This window comes from Mustela nigripes, chromosome 2, assembly GCF_022355385.1.
Source record: "Mustela nigripes isolate SB6536 chromosome 2, MUSNIG.SB6536, whole genome shotgun sequence".
Classification (NCBI taxonomy): domain Eukaryota; kingdom Metazoa; phylum Chordata; class Mammalia; order Carnivora; family Mustelidae; genus Mustela; species Mustela nigripes.
In genome coordinates, this window is record NC_081558.1 from 125,259,105 (window position 1) to 125,281,984 (window position 22,880).

Here is a 22,880-nt window from a genome sequence, read left to right on the forward strand (position 1 = left end):
GAAGACCTAATATCATTAAGATGACAATACCATCCAAAGTGACCCAGACTCGGGTGAAATCCCCATAAAAATTCCAATGGTGTTTTTTGTAAAAATAGAAAAACCCATCCTAAAATTCATATAGAATATCAAGGGACCCCAAATAGTCAAAACAATCCTGAAAAAGAATAAATATGGGAGACTCACACTTCCTCATTTCAAAAATTGCTACAAAACTACAGTAATCAAAAAAGGGTGGTACAGGCATAAGGAGAGATACATAGACCAATAGAATAAAACAGTCCAGAAAGAAACGTTCTCATATAAGGGCAGTGATTTTGGACAAAGATGTCAAAACCATTCAACAGGAAGAACAGTTTTCAACAGATGATGCTGGATATTCATGCACAAAAAAAAAAAAAAAAAAAAAAGGGAAGGAAGGACGAACGAATGAACTTAGAAATTGGACCTCTTGGGCGCCTGGGTGGCTCAGTTGGTTGGACGACTGCCTTCAGCTCAGGTCGTGATCCTGGAGTCCCGGGATAGAGTCCCACATAGGGTTCCCAGCTCCATGGGGAGTCTGCTTCTCCCTCTGACCTCCTCGCTCATGTTCTCTCTCACTGTCTCTCTCAAATAAATAAATAAAATCTTTAAAAAAAAAAAAAGAAAGAAAGAAAGAAAGAAATTGGACCTCTTACATCATGTACAAGAAAAAAAAAACTTAGAAATTGGACCTCTTACCTTAAATCATTTACAAAAGTAACTCAATGTGGATCAAAGGCCTAAATGTATAAGCCTTTTTAAAAATATAAAATTCTAAGACGAAAATATAAGAGGAAAGCTTTCTGACATTGGATTTGGCAATGATTTCTTGGGTAGGATACTGAAAGCATTAACAGATAAAGAGAAAATGGGTAAATTGGACTTCATCAACATTTAAATGCTTTGTGCATCAAAGGACATTAAAAGTGAAAAGACCACCTACAGAATGGAAGGAAATATTTGTAAATCATTTATTTGATAAAAGATTAATATCCAGAATATATGAAGAGTTCCTCTAGCTCAACAAAAACAAATTATCCAATTCAAAATGAACAAAGGACCTAAGCAGACTTTCTCCAAAGATATACAAATGGCCAATAAACACATGAGAAAATGCTTAATGTCTCAGCCATTAGGGAAATGCAAATCAAACCACAGTGAAATAACACTTCACAATCATTTGGATGGCTATTATTGATAAAATGGAAAATAACAAGTGTTGGTGGGAAGATGAAAAAACTAGAACCCTTGTGCATTACTGGTGGGAATGCAAAATAATGCAGCTGCTGGGAAAATGCTTGGTGGTTCCTCAAAAATGTTAAATGTAGAATTACCCAATGATCCAGCAATTCCACTTGTGGGTGTATACTCAAGAAAAGGCTCAAAAGCAGGGACTTAATCAGATACTTGTAAGCCAATGTTCATAGCAGCATTACTCACAAGTTAAATGTGGGAACGACCCACACGTCCATCATCAGATGGATGCATAAACATGATATGCACAGATATATAACACTTATATTTACAATAAAATATTCAGCCATAAAAGGGAATGAAATTCCAATACATACTACAACACAGATGTATCTTGAAAATATCTAAGTGAATGAATAAAATGGAAGTCAGACATAAAAGGACAAGTATTTTATGATTCCACTTATACCAGATACCTATAATAGATAAATTCATAGAGACAGAACATACAATAGAGGGTATCAAGAGCTGGGAGTGGTGGGTAAAAGAAGTTGTTTAACAGGTACAGAATTTCTGTCTGGGTTAACGAAAACCTTTTGAATATAGTGGTGATGGTTGAACACTGTGAATGTAGCTAATTCCATTAAATTACTCTTAAAAATAATTTGCCTTATTTTATGTATATTTTGCCATTAAAAAAAACTGGGAGGATAGAATAATCAGATTCTAGGATGGCCCTCGATAATCCCTTCCTTCTGGTCCTCCATACCCTTGGTAATACCCTCCAACTGCATATGGGCTGGACTTGTGACTCACTTAAGAGTCTCATTAATAGAAGAAACTGGCATCATTCTCTTTTGGATCATTCATTTGGGGGAAGCCATCTGCCATATTGTGGGGAGCTCCATGGACAAGTCCATAGAGGAGGAAAGTAAGCACCTGTCAACAGCCATGTCAATGAACTTAAAAGCAGATCCTCCAGCTGTCAAGCTTCCAAATGACTTCAGCCCTAAATAACATAGTAACTGCACACACACTTGTAAGAGCTCCTGAGCCATCACTCTCAGCTAACCTGCTTTTGAGGTTTCCGACTGTCAGTTACTGTTTGAGATAGGTTATTTCAAGCAGCTATATTTGGAGTAATTTGTTACACTGTAATAAATAATAATACCAAAGGTGGGAGTAAAGGAGTAAGGGAAAGAAGTGAAAGCAAAAGACTCTATATCATGAAAGAAAATAATCACAAAATGCTGGTATGTTCTATACCTGAAATATTGCATAAAATTTCGTAATTTGTAATTTAAAAAAGATTTCTCAAGTTAATCACTTAGTGTGTAATGACTAATAGATTTGAAGGAACAAAAGGAGAAAATGTCAATCTTAAGGGACAAGAAAGTTGAGCTCACACAGGATACTAAAAGGGCTTCAATCAGTTTTATTGGCATTAAAAGTTTTATTCTGAATTTAATCCACAATCTATACAAGTTATTTACAAGCCATGAAAATGGAAAACAGCACAAAATACAATTGAGGTATAAGCTGAGAGCACAGTATGTCATGTTTCAATAAATATAATTCAAAATTTGTAAACTAAGTAACCAGATAGATGAGTCTTGTTTTATAGTAAAACCATATAAAATATTTATTCCACGTGAGGTAGAGGACAGTTTTGTGTGTCATGTGATGCAACCAACCACAGCAATTTAAACCATAAAACTGTACATCATTGGCAAAATTTTAAATTGAATTGTGGTCAATGTAGTCAACAACTTGTTTCAACAGTTGCAGAACAATTTTACTTACTGCCTTCACAGGTTAGAAATTCAGAAATAATTTAAGACTACTGTGTTGGCTTAAAATTATCAGGATAAGCAAATACTTCTAACAGGATGGTTAAAAGCAAATATATTTTATTTCTCCCAAACTATAATTCCCCCAAAGTTGTCCTAGATTAAGCAGTTCTTTTAGCAGGACTTTTTTACTAGAACTACTTTAAGTATGCTGTGCTTTATTTTCAAGTGAGGTATCTATATTGAAGAAAAAAAATCTTATAAATTTCTTTTACATTCAACTAACTTAATATACTATTTTGTTTTCTGGGCTTAATTTTTAAATTTCAGTTTTTACATTTGATCACTTCCTAATTCAAAACCAGTAGCACTATATAAGACATTTAATTCTATTACTAAAGAAACAAGCCTCAGACTGCATTACAGTTTTAGAAGCCATCTAAAATGGAAAGATCTTCCAAAAACAAAACGAAATGAAACAAACAAAAAACTGTCCTTTTAAACAAGATGTAATATAGAATACCCATATAAATTTCTTCCAGTAATGGAAATGCTTCAGTATCTTATAATAGAAAATAATTTAAGCTGTTTATTCAATCCCACAATGTATAATACAGCAGTAATGTGTCCCTTATTGCTGACAGCTTCAGTTAAAAATTAACAAGTAGTTCTAAGCACAGAAACAGATGTACAGTATGAGCACAACTTTTCATTACACTGATTTTTAATGTCCTGTCGTGCAGATTAAATGTGTAAGAGCAAATGAAAATGCGGATTTTCCCCAAGGCAATCAAATCAAATCAAATCAAAATAAGTCACTGAGAAGAAAAACTTTAGAAGCTGATCAAAAACCTTCAGCACCAGCTTGACAATTAATTTTAGGGAAAAACCTTGAACATATTTCATATTATTGGGGTTTCCTTATCATTCTACTTTCCTTCAAACAGAAGCCAGAGATGTGCAAATAAATTGGTTGTTTTGTCATGACTTCTAAAACCTATGGATGACTTCCAAATATCATCGTACTCGTCTATTTCACCTACTTTAGTAACTGGTTTTTAATTCAGTATGTACAAATGATTTTATATCTCAACTGGTAATATATGTTATAAAATTAGTTCAAGAAGCATAAAACATCCTGACTCTCATGGACACAGAAATTCAAGCAAAAGAATATGCTTTACAAAACCAAAGCACAAGCCAAACTTATGTTGTTGGTCAAATCCTTTCATAGTGTTACAAGCTGCATTTGTAATATCAGGCTGGTTTAGAGCTTCTTCAATGACAGTAGGTTTTACATTTACTACCTTTATAGATTTGGTGCCTTTTACTCACAACAATTAAAGTACAGAAACTATCATCACCCATCACCCAGTAAGTTAATATTCTATCTTTTCTTCCTTCTTAAGATGCCCTAGCACCTCTGATAAGCCGTTCCTTTAGTGCAGCTTTTTAAAGTAAATATTTTTATATTTTTCGTAAAAAGAATATTACAAAGTCTGAGGAAAAATCTGCTTACCTAATAAATTGGCACACAAAAACTAACACCAAAACAAACTTTAAGCTAGCAACCAACACACAAAATGAGCATGCAAAGAATAGAAGAATAAGTTTATATGGATAGTTCAGCAGAGGCCACTTTTAAAGTATTACAAAATCTCTCTATTTTCAACCTATGTGGTGCAGTTTAACTTAAAATTACTTTTAACTAGAATAGGTAAAATATTTACAACTGTCTAAAAAGCTCTATTTTCAAGGAAGAAGACAGAAACCTATGGCACATCAATGTATCTTCTAGAAAATGAAGACTACACAATTTTATGTGGCAAGTTTTCCTAATGCAAAGGACTAGAAAAAATATTTCTTTACTCAATTCTAACTTAAGAGTTTATGATAATTTAAAGATGGTTAAGCACTGCTTAGAGTTTTAAAATAAACTATCTCAAAGATTAAGCAATGTATTTTAGAAGTTTTGGGTTGAAACTTAAGTAAGCTTGTCATTTACATAAGCACAAAGATTTTTTAATATATCAGAAAGATGAAATTATAGGGGTTTGAGTTTGTCTCCCAAAAAGATTAACTGTGACACAACTAAAATGAACTTTATCATAAAATGTCTTTGTGATTCTTCTTTCTCCAGATCTAAATAAAAGATATTAGGAGGGTATATCATTTTTAACATTTGTTCCTCCTTGAGGAAACCAAGAATCAACAAATTAAATTGGAGGGTAATATAGTAAAATTTAAATGGAAAATAGAAAATACACATTTACATCACACTCTAGTAAAGAAACTATACTTTGAGAAGTACAAAAATTCTTTTAGGATATGTAAGTACCATTAAGCGAAATATGAAAATAACTGGCTAAATGATAACCTACTGGTTTTTGAAGTTTTATACCAGTAGAGCATCTATCGTCTACACTGGGAATAGTATACAACCTTAACTCTAACTGATTTATTTTAAAAATAAACTTAGCTCTCAAGTAATTTCATACAGTACCCTACATGAGAACATAAACATTAAATTCCTGGAATAATGATGTCAATTAATGGTAGCTTCAGGAAACTTCCTTTAAAAAATGCATACTAAGAACTTTACCTAGTATCTTTTAAGCCAAGAATTAACGAATATGAAATTTGCCATTAAAGAATGACAGACTTTTCTGTGCAAAAAAAAAGTGCAGAAGATTTGTCCCTCCCCCTAACTATGGAATTCCTTTGTCTTCTAAAAATTATCTAAAAACCTTTTAGTAGCAGAACTAAACTTCCCTATATTACCTATCATACACTACCAGCTGACTGTAAATTCCTGATTTTGATATTAAGTAGTAACTGAAAATGGTCCATTTGTGCAAATATTGATAAGACTTAACATTTAAACATACAAAAATCCAAAATAAACGTCACGGTTTTTAATATGTTACAATTTAAGGAAAAAAGAACCCATTAAGGAAAACAGATCCATTATATAAATTTCAGTAAGACCCATAACTACATATAAAAACTGTACAGGAGGATTATGGATTGTATACAAACTGAAGTACATCAATAGTATCAGTTTTTCTCAAAAACATTGATATTTTCACACCTCTATTAACAACATAAACAAAAGTTCAAAAATCATTACATTTTATTCCCTCTTCTAAAGTTGCTACATAAAAAAAATTCTAAATAAAACCACATGTAAACCAAAAAACACATTACAACTGCTTCTTGTATTTAACAGCAGTATATAATAAAGTATGTTATTCTTCCTCATTACGCCTATGGGGTGTGCTATAACCTCATCAATGAAATTCCTCTTTTGACAAAATGTCTCTTAGGAGACATTAAAAAAAAGAGAACTGGTGGAAACTCATTCTATAATATAAACAAAAGAAAAGCAGATTTTATGTGTAATGACTATATCAATTTAGAAAGGAGACTGTGTTAATGAAAAACATGGAGATTCAATTCCTTCAGTAGCTCCATATATCTGAAATATGGAGCCACCATTATATTAAAATTGAGTCTGAAATATGGGTAACAAAACTGACCGCAACTATCCATCACACAATGCAGCTTTTAAAAAGTATACAACTGCTAAATTTGCATTTGAAATATAGGCAGATTATATAATAGTTCAAACCATATAGTACTGTTTCTAAGCTGGCTGAAAAAAAGAAGTACAAAGAAACATACATTTTCATTCATTTGGAAAATGTAAAAATTTATGTACTAATATATAATCTCTTCACTTTCTATGATCTACAAATGGATAGGATGCCTAGTTATCTTCATGCAAACAAGTTATTCAGAATTCAATAACCAAAGCAAATAAACAAACAAAACTAAACCCTGTTGGGAATACACAGATGAATCTCTTTAAAGGTTTCTATTCTTTCGCAGTCTTAGATGATTTCAAAATTTGCAACTTTAGCTCTTTTATCATCATCTCTAACTTTTGTCTTGCCTCCCGTTCCTGTCGAAGTTCATCTTGGAGTTCTTGCCTATCAGCCTCAGCATGGTCCAATCTCTGTCTCAGTTCTGCCAACTGTGAGATTTAAAAGACTGTGTCAGTTTTCATTGTTTTGTTTTTCCATTTAATTTTCACACCGTGGCGAAGATCTACTTTCAAAATTACTTTTTAAAAAATGAACTACATTTGTAACTTCATGCATATACAATCCTTGAATATCTAATAATATTCATCCAATTTTGACATAACATCGAATGGGGGGGGTCAAGAGAACTAACACCTAAAGCACTTTCATTATGCCCTACAGTTTAGTATACCTCTCAAACAGCCTGCTCGAGTTCAGGGTTATTTGTTCATCTTCCCCAAGTTGTGAGCTACTATTCATTTTTGCTCAAGTGCTTTTAAACATTTGAACAATTCATGTCTGTTAATTTGTTGATTTGAAAGCCCATATACTACATTAAGGTAATTTAACATTTGACATTCAGAGAGCTAGAGATTAGCAATTTGGGCAACTAAAATACAGAAACCTAATGAAAGTTTAATAAAGCAATCAAATTCAAAAAATCTCTTGGGGGGCACCTGGGTGACTCTTAACCATCTGCCTTTGGCTCAGGTCGTGATCCCAGGGTCCTGGGATTGAGCCCTACATCAGGCTCCCTGCTCAGCTGGGAACCTGCTTCTCCTCCTCCTTCTGCCTGCCACTTCCCCTGCTTGTGCTGTCAAATAAATATATAAATGAAATCTTCAAAAAAAAAAATCATGTTGGATGATACACCATAAACTTGTGTTGAACAGAATTTTATATATTTTGAAATCTTGCCCAATGAACTGAACTTGACAAAAAGTAATTTTAATAGGGAAGGTACAGCTTCAATCTCCACACCGAAAGGGCAACATTACACAAACTGAGTCATTCTTACCTGCGCTGCATATTCAGCCTCTTTGTCTTTTTCTAAATTTGAATCACAGGTACATTTTTGCTTCATTACCTGCTCTAATTTTTTCTCTAAGTCTTTCTGTTCAATATAAAATTCTTCCATTCTATGAGCATGTTCATTCTGCAAAGATTCAAGCTCTTTCTGTAAATTCTGCTGTTCTTCAGTGAGTTCCTTCATAGCTTTTGAACTACTCAACATTTCAACTTCCTGTAATACACAGAATCACATTACAATTTTTATTTTATTTCCATCATGCTAAAAATTTCAATACAAAAAAAAAGGGCAGAAAATATCTAAAATTCAGCTGTCACATCAGTTTTATATATAAGTAATTATCTTGAAAAAACTATTTTCTCTAAAAATTTGAAAGAAAATTGCTTATGAGCATAGAACTCTAAATCTTAAACACATTTAAAACCTCTCTCTTCATTTTTCTTGAGAATATGCAAACGTATCTTTATAATAGACTATCACTTTAATAATTTTACCATCTGAAGTTGTTGCTTCTTCTGCAAAATTGAGTTGAGTTTTTCCTGTTGTTTTACATAAGTTCTCATTACTTCTTCCATGATCTTTCCCTTATCATCCTCACAAATGATATCTTTGACAAGAAGTGGAGATGAAGCTGCAGTATCACGGTCTATTCCTGCCTTGCTTGTGTCTCTGATGAAATTGCAAGTGGCAGACTCGGGTTTCTTTTTACTTGTAGAATTATTGGAGATTGATGGATCTTTGAAAAGCAAAAATGAAGTAACAAAAAGTGAGCATCACTGTGAAAAAGTCACTAGAACCCACAAACTAAATGAAAAAAAAAAATTCCTTTTACAAGTGAAATAAAAAATAATGAAATAGCTAAGAATAAATTTAAGAAAAGTAGTATAAGACCTATTCAATAAAAACTACACAACACAAAAGATCTGAACAGATCCAACAAGACACAAAAAGGTACTCAATATCATTAGTCATTGGAGAACTGCAAATCAAAACCATGAGATATCACTTTATAACCATTAGGATGGCTATAATCAAGAGAGACAATAACAAATGTTGACAAAGATTGTAGACTGGAACCCTCATCAGCTGTTGGTTGAAAGAAAAATGGTATATAGCTGGTTTGAAAATATCTGACAACCCCTCAAGATATTAAACATGACCCAGTAATTTCACTCCTAAATATACACCCAAGAGAAATGAAAACAGGTCTATGTTAAAACATGTGCATAAGTGTTCATAGCAGCATTATTCATTACAGCCAAAAAGTAGACACAATTTGGGGCACTTAGCTGGCTCACTTAGTAAAGCATGTGATTCTTAATCTTGGATTCATGAGTTCAAGCCCGAAGTTTGGCATAATATTTAGTAGTAGTAATAAAAAAAAAAGGGGACACAATTCAATGTCCATGAGCTAATAAGTGGATAAACAAAATGTGGTATATTTATCTATAAAATAGCAGAATATTATTAAACCATAGAAAAAAAGTACTAAAAAAGTACTAAAAATATGCTACAACAATAAAAGGTCACATATTATATGATCTCTTTCATATGCTATGTCCACAATAGGCAAATATATAAAAACAAAAAATAAACAGAGGCTGGGGAAAGAGGAAAATAGAGTGTAACTTCTAATGAATCACAGGGATTTGGGTGGCAGTGGGGGGGGGGGGGAATGAAAATGTCCTGAAATTAAATAGCTGTGACTGTTGAGAATTTACTGAAAGTCACTAAACTGTACACCTTAAAGGGATACATTTTATGGTATATGAAATATATCAACAATTTAAGTCACTAGAATTTGGGAAATGAAATATAACACAAATATGACATAAGAGTACATTACTAATTATTGTTTACCATATTTAAATTCAAAGAAAGCTGAACTTCAAAATTAAAGTACAGAAATCGCTCAAAGAATCTCAGCTATCTATGAAAACAGTTAAATGACTAATGGACACTTTAGCTACTCCAAGATAGCTGAAATAACTGTCACACTTGCCTAAGCTGGAAGCAAAGCTCTGCTGCTATGTAAAGGGTAAAACAGGCAGCATTTGTGTAGACATGTCTCCTTTGCTCCACAGTACTTTAAAAGGCACTGTAACTAGGCAGATTTTTTTTTTTTTTAAGATGCCCAGCCAGCAGTCTGCTTTTTATACCATCTGCCAGGCTCCCACACCTATTGAGTTTTCGATCTTTGCTTATCACATGGCTAAGTTTCCCTGAGTCCTATACCTAACTACTCTTATGTACTTCTTAGCATTATTTTTTTTAAGACTTTTATTCTTGGACATCTGGGTTGCTCAGTCATTGGGCATCTGCCTTTGGCTGGGGTCATGATCCCAGCAGCCTGGGATCAAGCCCCATATCAGGGTCCCTGCTTAGCGGTTAGCCTGCTTCTCCCACTCCAGCTTCCCCGGGCTTGTATGACAGACTATCTCTGTCATAAATAAATTAAATCTTTTCAAAAAAAATTTTTTTTAAGTTTGGTTGTTTTTGTTTTTGTTTTGAGTAATTTCTACATCCAGCGTGGGGCTCAAACCCAGAGACCAAGAGTCACATGCTATACTGACTGAGCCAGCCAGGCACCCCATTACATACTTCTTAGCATTATAAAATGGTTTCTCAGTTCAAAGCAAATTAGAAAGGGCCTTCTGAAGAAAACTAACAGCAAAAAAAGGGCAGGAAAGGAAAAAAACCAATCATGCAAAAACCACTTACAGTATGAAACCATGTAGACTACATATCTACAGCATTAGCATCTATAGCTATAACTGTTCTAAAAAAAAGTTTAGGAACTAAGGTTCTAAGTAGTCACTCAGAGTTTTGAAAGGTGCACTTTTTTTTTTTAAGATAAAAGCTTCAACTGTCTGGAACACTCGCTTAAATAGAAATCCTCTTTGTAAATGCTGAATGAGGGAACCTGGGTGGCTCAGTTGGTTAAGGTTAAGCAGCTGACTTCCCCACAGGTCTTGATACCCGCTCAGCCGGGAGCCTGTCCCTCCCTCTCCCACTTCCCCTGCTTGTGCTGTCTTTCTCTGTCAAATAAATAATATTGTTCTTAAAAGAAAGAAAGAGAGGAGAAAAAAAGAAAGAGAAACAAAGAAAGAGAAAATGCTGAATAAATGTGTTTAAGTATATGATTTAAAAAAAATTTTTTCTGAATACTTACCTAAACGGCTACATAATTCTCTGTTTGTTTTTAAATCCATTTTCTCCTGTTCCTCCAATGAGACATCTGGGTAAGACGCCAGTTTTTGATGTTTCCCACTACTATGAGGCTTCTCTGACTGTCTTGGTATAGATTTACTTGCCTCTGACTTTGTGACCTCTTTAGACTGGGATACAGCAGAAGTAAGGGACACATTTGGAGCAACCACTTTATCGCACATGTATAAGTAGTAGCTACAAACAAAGAAAGGCAAAATAAGATATATAACACATTTGGGTAAAAAGCAAAATACATTAAATCTATTTCTATGGTTAAAAAATTTTATACTAAAACAGACAAAATAACTCAAAAAATAAGGACTGTAAGGGTAGGCATTGTGGGGAACCCTGTGTATTGTGTAAGGCTGATGAATCACAGGCCTGTACCCCAAAGAAATAACATATTATATGTTTATGATTTTTAAAAAAGAAAATTAGATCATAGAAAAGAATTCTTTAAAAATTCAGTACTTTAGACAGTAAGTGCAAAATTATGAATAATTTTTATTATATTGCAAAAATTTCTAAGCACTGAAGAGACACTCACTGGCAAAGAAAATTACAGTCTCATCTCCTTCCCTCAAAACCACCTGAGACTAAAAGCATGAAGCACTTTAGGGCTGTTTAATAGCCCTGAATAGGTAAGGCTTATGCTAGAAAGAAAACAGATCAACGCTACTTGAAAAACCATTTTCTTGACTACCACCCGTGAAAGCAAGGAATCCTTGCTCTTTGTTATAGAGGCTGATTCAGTCCCATACTACAAGGCTATGCCCTGATTCACCATAGGCCCAATGAGTAGCTCCTGGGGCCTTTCTTATAGAGCACTCAATACCACCCAGCTCCTGTTCCTGGGCAGTCAGTCCTACTTGTTTCAAACCCCACACAGCAGTCTTCCCAAAATACATTAGTATTTCCTAATTTGATTAAAAAAACAACAACAAAACTTCCATAGTGAGTTGCACAAAACTAAGACTGAAGGGATAACTACCAATTTTGCTCAAAGCTCACATAAATTGTTCAGCAGATTATCTGAGAGACCCATGGAATAAATTTGAGCTAGATACTGAAGCACTGTATTATTAGCTATAACCTGCATAACCTTTAGCCAGAAGATGCAACCATTTAACTGATGTACTACATAATACCTTAAACTCTAAATGCTCTCCTCTTAGATCTTATTTTCTTTATCCAATAATCTATATTATTCCTCTTTACTAATTACAAGAATTCTGAGGATTAAAAACTCTGTATTCTGCTAAGAACACTGACAGGTTTAATAATGTCCAAAGACTTACTTCAAACACAATAGGAATGGTAGAAAGTGTGCAAATGTAAATTAAGACTGCGATTCTTCATCACCATATTTGGGGGGAATATATATCTACAGCACTAAAAATCTAGAAATCAATGAACAGTTTATCATCTAAGGTGCATTTTTATTAAAACTATGAAACTGGATTTTGAGGGATGTGGCTACTAAGAAACTTCTAAGTTTCAAAAAATTTGTAAAACACCAAAATTGCATACCAAACTCCTGAAGAGTTGGTTTACCTCTTCTAGGGAAGCAAGGAAATTAAAAGAAAACTTCCAGGGGTAGGGGGAGGGTGATTGGGTTATGGACATTGGGGAGGGTATGTGCCAAGGTGAGTGCTGTGAAGTGTATAAACCTGGCGATTCACAGACCTGTACCCCTGGGGCTAATAATACATTATATGTTAATTTAAAAAGATATATATATAAAAGGAGAACTTCCAATTTTTACTTTAGAGAGAAAAGGAAATGACAAGTTCCTAGAAAGAACATAAAAACATCAAGAAAAGGTTATCTCAAATATTCAATGCAATTTACAATTCATTTAACAAGCCTAAAACTAAAAAATGAATTCTCAGGAACTAGAACAGTACCTGACATATAGATGTTGAATAAATGAATGAACAAATGAATGAATGAACAAACAAATGAGCTAATAATACTCACTTACCTGGGGTGTAAAAATGAATGTGTCTGAGCAACATGCTCACCCTCCTGCTTTATAACAGGGTACCATGACTGTAATTCCATTCCTGATGGTGTATCTATCTGTAGAAAAATGCAGAAGGGAAAAAATTCATTGAGGGAAGATGTGATGGTTAATTTTTTATGTCAGCTTGACAGGGCCAGTGCATGTCTCTGGAGAACCCTAATAAAAGGTATGTTATTTGAGAGTCCTCTGCTAACAAGGCAGCCTTCCCTTAAAGTACCAAATGTAGTCACTAAAAATTATATGAATTATCCTATCACAGAAACAACTTCAGTATGCATATTAACATGGACTACCAAAAACGATTTCATAAAACTTCATACTAAGGAATCTATTTTTAAAATCCATTATAAGGGCATTTGGGTGGCTCAGTCAGTTAAGTGTCTGCGTTCAGCTCAGGTAATGATGCCAGGATGCTGGGATCAAGTCTGGCATCATCAGAGTCCAGTATGGTCGGGGCTCCCTACTCAGCTCAGCAGGGAGTCTGCTTCTCCCTCTCCCTCTGTCCCCCCACCTCTGCTTGTGCACTTGCTCTCCCTCACTTGCTGTCTCTTCCCAATAAATAAAAATCTTTTTTTAAAAAAATTAAATTAAATAAAAATTAAATAAATAAATAAATCCATTTTAAATAGTACCTTGCAAATGTACAGCATCAGTAAGTGCGGATTCTTCTTGCTGTGACAATCAGCTAGAATGTCCCCCTTCCCTACTGTACTTGTTAGTGGATTAGATAACATTCTATAGCAATAAATACTTTGCCAGGGGAGAGATGTCACGAAGATGGCAATACAGGTTGTTCTTGACTTCACACTCCCTCACAAGAGAAAAAACATCTATTCAAGAACAAGATACCATAAGAGAATCCTGTAACATGGCAGTGTGGAGTTGGTGAAGCTGAAGCACCCCACCGCACCTCAGAGACCGAGACAAACTGCATTACAAGGATGGATGTTAACTGAACCTGCTGTGGTAATCACTTCACAATATACGTAAATCAAACTATCACGCTGTATGCCTTACACTCATACAGTGATTACGTTGATTATTTCTCAGTAACACTGGAGGGGGAAAAATGTGGACAGACAGATAAACAGGTAGATTTATAATAAAAGATGTATGGTGGAATGTTAAAAAAAAAAAAAAAGTAAGAAAGAAAAAACAAAAATTAGAAAGACAAGGGAACCCAGTCAGAGCCTCACAGAGTAACCTGAGTGGAGAAGACAGGGTACAACATCCAGAAAGACCAAGGCAAATCAAGTCAGCAGGTCAGAGAAAGCTGCCCAGAGAAAACTCTACAGATCTGAGGTGGAGGATCCACCTCAAGAATTCAGCATAAGCACCTGAGCAGCACTCGCTCATGAGGAAACTCCTTAAAGCTGAATCCTGCCTTTCTCTGGACAGCTGATATGGTCACTGATACAATGGAGGTAAAGAGCTGTGGAGACCAAAGGAGTAGCAATTTTATCCTAACATGGTAAACTCAAATGGCCATTATTCACTCCACAGTTCTCTACCAACTTGGCTGAAACACTGATGGGACTGCATTGCACATTTTACCTTCCCTCCACACAGTCTCACTTCCACTCCCTTCCTTTAGCAGGCAAAAAACAACTCCCCAACAAACACCTTACACACCAAAAAAAAACCCACAAAAAATAACAAAAAAAAAAAAAAAAAAACTTCACCAGGTTAAACTTGAAATTACTTTGCTTGCTAACACTTATTGGTAAAACACATTTCCTCATAAACTACACATGTGAATAAAGGAAAAGAAGAAAGTAACTGGCTACTTAATGAACATCTATCTACCTGATAAGAACTTTATAAACCCTACTTACTTTTTTTTTTTTTAAGATTTTATTTATTTATTTGAGAGAGAATGAGTGAGAGAGAGCATGAGACAGGAGAAGGTCAGAGGGAGAAGCAAACTCCCCAAGGAGCTGGGAGCCTGATGCGGGACTCGATCCTGGAAGTCCGGGATCATGACCTGAGCCGAAGGCAGTCGCTCAACCTACTGAGCCACCCTGGCGCCCTAAACCCTACTTACTTCTAACAAGTACTCCTTTATTAAATGGGTATCGTTAACTCCATTTTACAGATTAGTAAACCGAAGTTCAGGAACTGAAAAAGAAAAGAATAACCTGTGACTACGAACTTCTCCCTTATTTTGGTTTGTTTTATATGGCCTCTCCACTACCACCAACCACCAGCACCATTATGCACATGCACAGTATTTCAAGTCACAGTAATTACCCTGTTATTTTTGAAAAAGAATATCTTAAAGGGGGACAAGACACAGTAGAGAAGGGAGCTAAAAGGACATAAGGTTTGGGTGAGCAACAAAGACAGGAGGTTAATGGACAATCCCAATGGAGTAAGAGAGGATGGAATTGAGACTGAGATAAAGGAAAGATGAAACAAAAACGAAAGCTGGATATTCCTCTGAATGTCTCCTGGTAAGATGTGGGAGAAATGACATCCTCATCCAATAATCCATAAACACAGCACTCAGGGGACAGCCACTAAATACTAAGAGGTTAGGAAAACTATTTTGCCTGATGTCCCAATATTCCAGTTCAGAACAAAGAAACTACATAAAATGGAAAAGAAACAAATCTCCAGATGCTAAGCAGTTATGATTAAAGCAAAATCAATTCATAAACTGTCCACCATTTGACTGGGGATACCCTTCTAATGGGGGAAAACAATTAGGATGAAGAAACTCAGGAGAAGCCTGATAACCCTTGGCCCCAACAAAATGGGTTGAAAATGAAAAGGAAACCACTTCTGCAGCAAACATTATATGTAATTTAATCAATCAGGAGATGATTTAAGACCAATGAAAAGCCAAAAATAAAAATATGGTAACTTCAATTGGTGGTAAATCAACATTTTGGTTAAGAATGAACAAGGAATTTGAAAAACTAACGAGACCACAAGATTAAGGAAAATGATGGTATTTTCAAAGGATTTAAACAGTTGATTATTCAGTGAGGGCCTCTAGGCTCTATACAGTTAAAAAAACAAACAAACTCAGGCGCCTGGGTGGCTCAGTTGGTTAACTGTCAGCCTTGGGCTCCGGTTGTGATGCCCCACTCCCACACCCCATACCCCCATTCCTGGCATCATGCCCCACCCGCATTGGGCTTCCTGCTCAGTAGGGTCTCTGCTTCTCCCACCTCTGCCCTTTCCCTAACCCCCCATAACAAGCTCTCTCTCTCAAATAAATACAATCTTAAAAAAAAAAAAAACACTCACAATCCAGATCAATTATTCTAAATAAGTTCAGAATCTGAGGCAAAATCAAATGCTTATTCAGAAAATAAGCCAATCACTTGTTCACACAGTTTCTCAACCTATAGTCCAGTTCTACAAGTAAATTAGAAAGGGTGGATGCCAGGCAACAGCTGATAGCCTAAAGAGAGGAGAATTATAAGATCCAAACACAAAACCTGATTCAAAAAGCAAGACAATCTGAGGGCTTTATCATAGGCCAGGACAAATAATTTAATATATCTCAATTGTCCCCTACCTTCATCACAACACAGTACAGTAACTGATGTTTAAGAAGTCTTGAGTTAACATGACATAGTTAAATTATAGTCTATATTTATGAGATATAAATAGTACACTGTATACACATACACCATAACTATATACCTACCACATAGACTGAAAACTAAGACATTTTAGAATGCATTAAAAAGGTTAAAGTTTGGGGCGCCTGGGTGGCTCAGTGGGATAAAGCCTCTGCTTTCAGCTCACGTCATGATCCTAGGGTTCTAGAATCGAGTCCCACATCGGGCTCTCTGCTCAGCAGGAAGCCTGCTTCCCTTCATGTCTCTGTCAAATAAATGAATAAAATCTTTAAAAAAAAAAAAAAGGTTAAAGTTTTTGGGTTTTTTTTAAGATTTTATTTATTTCGCAGAGAGATAGAGAGAGCACAAGTAGGCAGAGTAGCAGTCAGAGGGAGAAAGAGAAGCAGGTTCTGGACTGAGCAGGGAGCCAGAACTGAGCAGGGGGCCTGATATGTGGCTCAATCCCAAGACCTTGGGATGGTGACCTGAGCTGAAGGCAGACACTGAACTGACTGAGCCACCCAGGCGCCCCAAAGGTTAAAGTTTCAAAAAAACACTTCTATAAAGAGTAGCTTCCTCATCCAGAAAACTCACTTAGGCAGAACATTTTTCACCACAACACTGTATAACAGGAGGTGTTTACAAGCATGGATAAGCTCACTCTAACAGATCAATGAAATAAAACATCAGCTTGAGTTAAATGATAATTTCTTTTCTAGAAGTCATTTGTTAAACTCATTATTTAGAAAATAAAGCTCCACTTTTTTTTTTTTTTAAGATTTATTTATTTGACAGAGAGAGATCACAAGTAGGCAGAGAGGCAGGAAGAGAGATCACAAGTAGGCAGAGAGGCAGGAAGAGAGGCAGGCAGAGAGAGAGGAGGAAGCAGGCTCCCTGCCGAGCAGAGAGCCCGATGTGGGACTCGATCCCAGGACCCTGAGATCATGACCTGAGCTGAAGGCAGCGGCTTAACCCACTGAGCCACCCAGGCGCCCCTAAAGCTCCACTTTATATCACTTTTATATCCAAAATAATTCTAGATGTACTGCCCAAGATACCAACTGTTTCCAGATATTTTAAATTCAAATTACTAAAATTCACTTATATATTCAAAATTTTTTCGATTATAAGCTGGAATCCCCAATCTTCAAAATAGCAAGTTCTAAACTTCTTCACCCAAAGATCTTGACTTGAAATCTGAATCAATATTAAAAACAAACAAACAAACTGACTCAATTTTGATCACATTTCAAAACTCTACAGCTTGATTTGTGTAAGTTTTACTTTTATTCATGAGCCAAACTCAGCATATCTTCTTACTTCTCAGTCTTTAAACTTCAGATGTAAATAATAGCTAGCATTTTAAACATCCATCCCTCTCTAATTTCTTTCCTTTATTTTCTAATCTCACCCTATCCTACTAAAAAAATCACAATCAATAAATTCTAAAGAAATCTTCCTTAAAGATCACTTAGTGTAGTCCCCTAGTCAATGTCTGAATTCCCCATTCAAAATCCCTAACAAGAGGCTATCAAGCCTCTGCTTCAACTGCAGCTTGAGGTCAAGGACCAACTTCCTTACTTTTGTATTTTCAGTACCTAGCACCATGCCTGACATATAGTAGGAACTAATAAATATTTGCTGAATGAATTCTGAATGACAGCTTAGCTCATTAATTCCCAGAGTGGCCTTTTATCAGGTTACTCCACTACCCTGAAACTGAGAAGACAGTTTCTTTCACACTCAATACCCTTCTACTCCATGAGGTACCAAAGAAGCTCAACCATTTCTGGGTCATATTTTTAGAATCAGATCTACAAATTAAATAATATAAATGATAGGGAAATGTACAACACTGACCATGATAAACTGTTGGGATTTAATTTTATCCAACATGTGGTAAGCCATAAACACATTTATAACAACTTATCCTAACTGTGTGTTAAAGACAATTAAGAAAAACACATATTATACAACAGAACATTCACAGGCATGCCAGATTTTCTCATCTATTCTGCATTTGTGTCAACATACAAATTAGGTCTTCAAAAAAAGAACAATATAATTAAATGGCACAGCAGTAATGCTAGCACTGATCAGGAATAAAAATTAGATACCAAAAGATACAAGCATCTATTCCCTCTTATCTTACCTTTAAATGTAGGAAAACTTCATTCACTTTGTATATTTAAACATTAAAATACATTACTTGGCAAAGGAGAGAAATAGATCCCTTAGCATCTAAAGTTGGAGTCTTAAACATTTTAAAATGCTTTTATTGCCCAGCTTCCCTATCATTATCTATCACAAAATGAACAGATGGCATCCTCATCCAAAACACATAAGAAATTTTTCAGACAAATTATTTCATTTCAAAGGTTCTTTCTCTAAGTCATAAAACAAATAATGTCTATGAAAGCAAATTTTAAACAATCCCAAAATGTATAGAAGAATTCATTTTAAATAAGTAAAAATCAGGAAATGTTTTATGAAAATTTCTCTAAATTTCAACTGTATTATGTAGGCATGAACCTTTGATAGACTTCCTAATAAAGAACAACTGTATTCTGGTAGTACACTGCTTATTAGTCTCACAATGACAAATAATTCAGAGAACTTGATTTCATTTACCAAAAAAATAAATAAATAAAAATAAACATTTAGTTGCCACTTTCTAGACACAAAACAATCCTACCCACTCAGCACTATTCATATACAAACCCAATTTATACTTAAATCAATCAACCAATCAATCAATCAATCAATCAAAACCCTTTACAATTCCTAGACTTATCTCTGATAATAAGCTTTGCTTTTAGGTGGCACTCCAGTTTTTCATTACAATATCAGATTAATACTATCTTTAATGAAAAACAAATATTAATGAACTAAAGAAATCAAGGCAATACCTCAACATATTGGTGAGACTTCCAAATATCACCAAAAGTCAGAATTAAATTTTTTCAAATATGTGGAAAAATTATTTTTAAATACAGAATTTAGAAAGAGCTATAAAACATGTAGATTAATTTTTACATTGTGGTGTTCAGAAGACAGTAAGCATACAAAGAACTAGCAGACTGGTAAATTTAACAGGTTACCTAATGATGTGCTTATATAAGAAGTAATACATAATGCATATTAAATTATCATTACTTTGTACAAGTCCAACATAAATCATTAGCAACCTTACTAAACACATGACTGAATACATAGCTAAGCAACAGCTCCTTAGGTATAAAGTGAATATACCCGCCAGGGTCTTCTTACTGTGTTATTATAATACTAAGACATTCAAGTGGCCAATAAACGATTTCAGAAGGACACAAAGACACCCTACCACACAGCTGCCAACAACTCTTACTGAAAGAAATTCAATCTCTCACTAAAGGATCAGCTTTCCTCAATACTTCCAACATGTTGTGAATGAGTGTTTCAACAACTGAAACAGGAATAGTGTTACAAGTAGCAAATAGCTACTTAGAGAGATCTTTAAGACTAAGCAAGGCTTAGTCTTGTGCCTTGCTTCCTTGTAATTATTCAAATTAATCAACCCAATGAAAACTGAAACAATAAGGGCACTAACTGCCCAAAAACAGATCTTCAGGAGTTATAGGAATGTCTGCTACTCCCTCACACCGAAAGATACCACATATCTCACAAAGCCAATTTTAAGTTTAAAGTGCTGAAAAATGCTCATCAGAAAAACAAAGACTCACATTTTTATAATGTGCAACTATTATCTTAAATCCTTTATGGAAACAAAACCACGTGAAGTCCATGTGAAGTAGCATGGTATCACGCCCATTACAATGTGAAGGAAAAGGAGCAAACTGATAAAAAAATCCTGTTAATAAAATCCTGGTACTTTTAAAAATAATTTAAGTTTATTTATTTATTTAAGTAATATCTACACCAAATGTGGGGCCTGAGATCAAGAGTCACATGCTCCTCCAACGGAGTCAGTCAGGAACCCCTAAAAATAATATTTTTTATATTGTAATTCTACAGTGTCCAATCCATTTAATATTACAGTAATTTAGCAATCTCCATGTCATATACACATTTTCACTAAAATATCTGTATAAATATAAGGTTTTGTTTTTCTATCCCATTTCAGCATACATGCTTTCAAAAAATGATCTCAGATTATTTTGGTCTTGAATTAATGCATATTGACAATATCAAAATGTAGATTAATTTTATTATGTGCAACATAGTCCATTTTTTATTTTACTCTATTTCATTTTATTTGAATGTGGATGACCCACTAAATTGATTTCATAACCCTCCTGGCCCTTCTCAACCGTGGTTCTCAAGAGACAAGCCCAAATGCCTCAAGGCATCCATTGTATGCAATGAATTAACTTCACTCCAAAGCATTTAGAAGGGTACTATATACCATCATTGGAAGAACTGATGAAACCATCACTCAGGTAATTTTATGTAGGGCTTAATTCTCCCCTCATGGCAGCCCAGATGAAAAAGGCTGAATGAATGAAAAATTGCAATTTGAAAAACCTTGCTCTAAGTGAACTGTCTAAAAACAGGTCCAAAAGTATTATTTCAACAACTGGTCCTGTATTTAATAACACCTGTGTACTGTGCAGGTGCTTTTGCACAGATTTACAAAGCATTACATATGTAGAGGAATTATCACTCTATGCTACAAGTATGAAATTTTTTCTTTGCACTTGTTTAGGATTTACTACAATGAGCCTATACTATTTTAATAATCACACCAAAAAAACTTTTTAACATGGAATAAAAGCCGTAGTGTTACCAAAATAAACTGCAGTGAGTTTCCTAAACTTTTGTGTTCCTTGTCCCCATAACCCAAAATATGCACTTTCAGTGCTATTTGAAATCTCAAAATAAACTCAATACCATAAATAAAAACAAAATGCTACTTGCTTTAAAACTAACCCTGGTTTTCTCCTCGAAAATCACTGGTAACTTTATAGGGCTAGTAATACTTTTCATTCAGTTATTCAAACCTTTATTAAACATCTACCACATTCTAGATTCGGAAACTAGAAGATAAATTCCTGCCCTCAGGGGCCTGCATTTAGTCTTTATGTACATATTTCTGTGACCCACTTCTGAGTCTATAAATCAAAATGAGTTTTACAGGGTGCCTGGGTAGCTCAGTCGGTTAAGCTTAAGCAGCTGCCTTCAAAGGCTCAGGTCAGGATCCTGGGGTCCTGGGTCCCAACACCAAGCCCAAAAGCCCAGGAGTTGGGCTCTCTGCTCAGTGGGAAGCATGCTTCTCCCTCCCCTTGGCCTGCCACCTCCCCTGTTTGTACTCACTCTTTGTCCAAAAAAAAAAAAGCAACTTTATATTCTTTCTAGTCATTCTTCTGCCTAGAATGGGGCTGTAATACTTTATTTAGTGATTGAGGCAAACCGCAGCTTAAGAAAAGGTTTAGAATTTAATTATATATTTTCTTTTTTTGCTTTCTGTTGTCTAATAAAATCCTTAAGTTTTTTACGTATGAACCTTCATTAGACTAAAATTCTGCTTGTGGACAAAATACAGGTTCTTGCCATTCCTAAAGCTATTCCCAAACTAGTTCTACCTCTTTACTTGAACAAACTGGGTTCTGGCTCCATAGTTTCCTCTCCCAGAATTCCAAAGGAACTGAAATTAACCCAATTCTTGATTCCTTCCTTGTTCTTCCAATGGCATAAATTATGACATGTGCACAACTATGAGAACACTATTGGTTGCCTCCACACTGATTCAGGTGTGCCCTTTTTCTTCTTCCTTTTTTCCCATTTCTCAGACCAAAAAGAATAAATTCCTAAGTTTTTTATCAAAGCCTTTTTAAAAATGTTAACATTTATAACTGTTTTATTATTTTTTAGTGGTAAAAACAAATATAGGCTCTGTATTTTCTAAACCATAAGGGGGCACTATTCCCAAAGCCATTCTAAAGATTTCATTTAATAGTCCTTAACATAATTCTTATAACAGACCTGTTTCACACTTTTCTTCTCGCATAACTTTGTTTTAGTAAGTAAATATCCAATAGTATAATTACTGTGTACAAATAACGAAGAGTGAGATACATCTGAACCCAATACTCAGTTATTTTATTTGTATTAGAAATATATTCCTATAATTCTAAATTAAGACAAGAAGATATATGGGGAAAGGAAAAGTCC

At 34.8% G+C, this 22,880-nt stretch overlaps 1 protein-coding gene across 2 annotated transcripts in view; it reads right to left on the reverse strand.

The window, feature by feature from the left end:
- Nucleotides 1-2,630: 2,630 nt before the first annotated feature.
- SKIL (SKI like proto-oncogene) overlaps nt 2,631-22,880 on the reverse strand; it is a 28,789-nt gene continuing 8,539 nt past the window's right edge. For both annotated transcript variants that reach the window (XM_059391564.1, XM_059391565.1), the window contains exons 3-7: nt 13,096-13,193; nt 11,074-11,306; nt 8,396-8,637; nt 7,890-8,114; nt 2,631-7,041 (exon numbers count right to left, since the gene is read on the reverse strand). In XM_059391564.1, the coding sequence (XP_059247547.1) occupies nt 6,883-7,041; nt 7,890-8,114; nt 8,396-8,637; nt 11,074-11,306; nt 13,096-13,193 (957 nt within the window). In that variant the 3' untranslated portion in view covers nt 2,631-6,882. The remainder of the gene's footprint in view (nt 7,042-7,889; nt 8,115-8,395; nt 8,638-11,073; nt 11,307-13,095; nt 13,194-22,880) is intronic.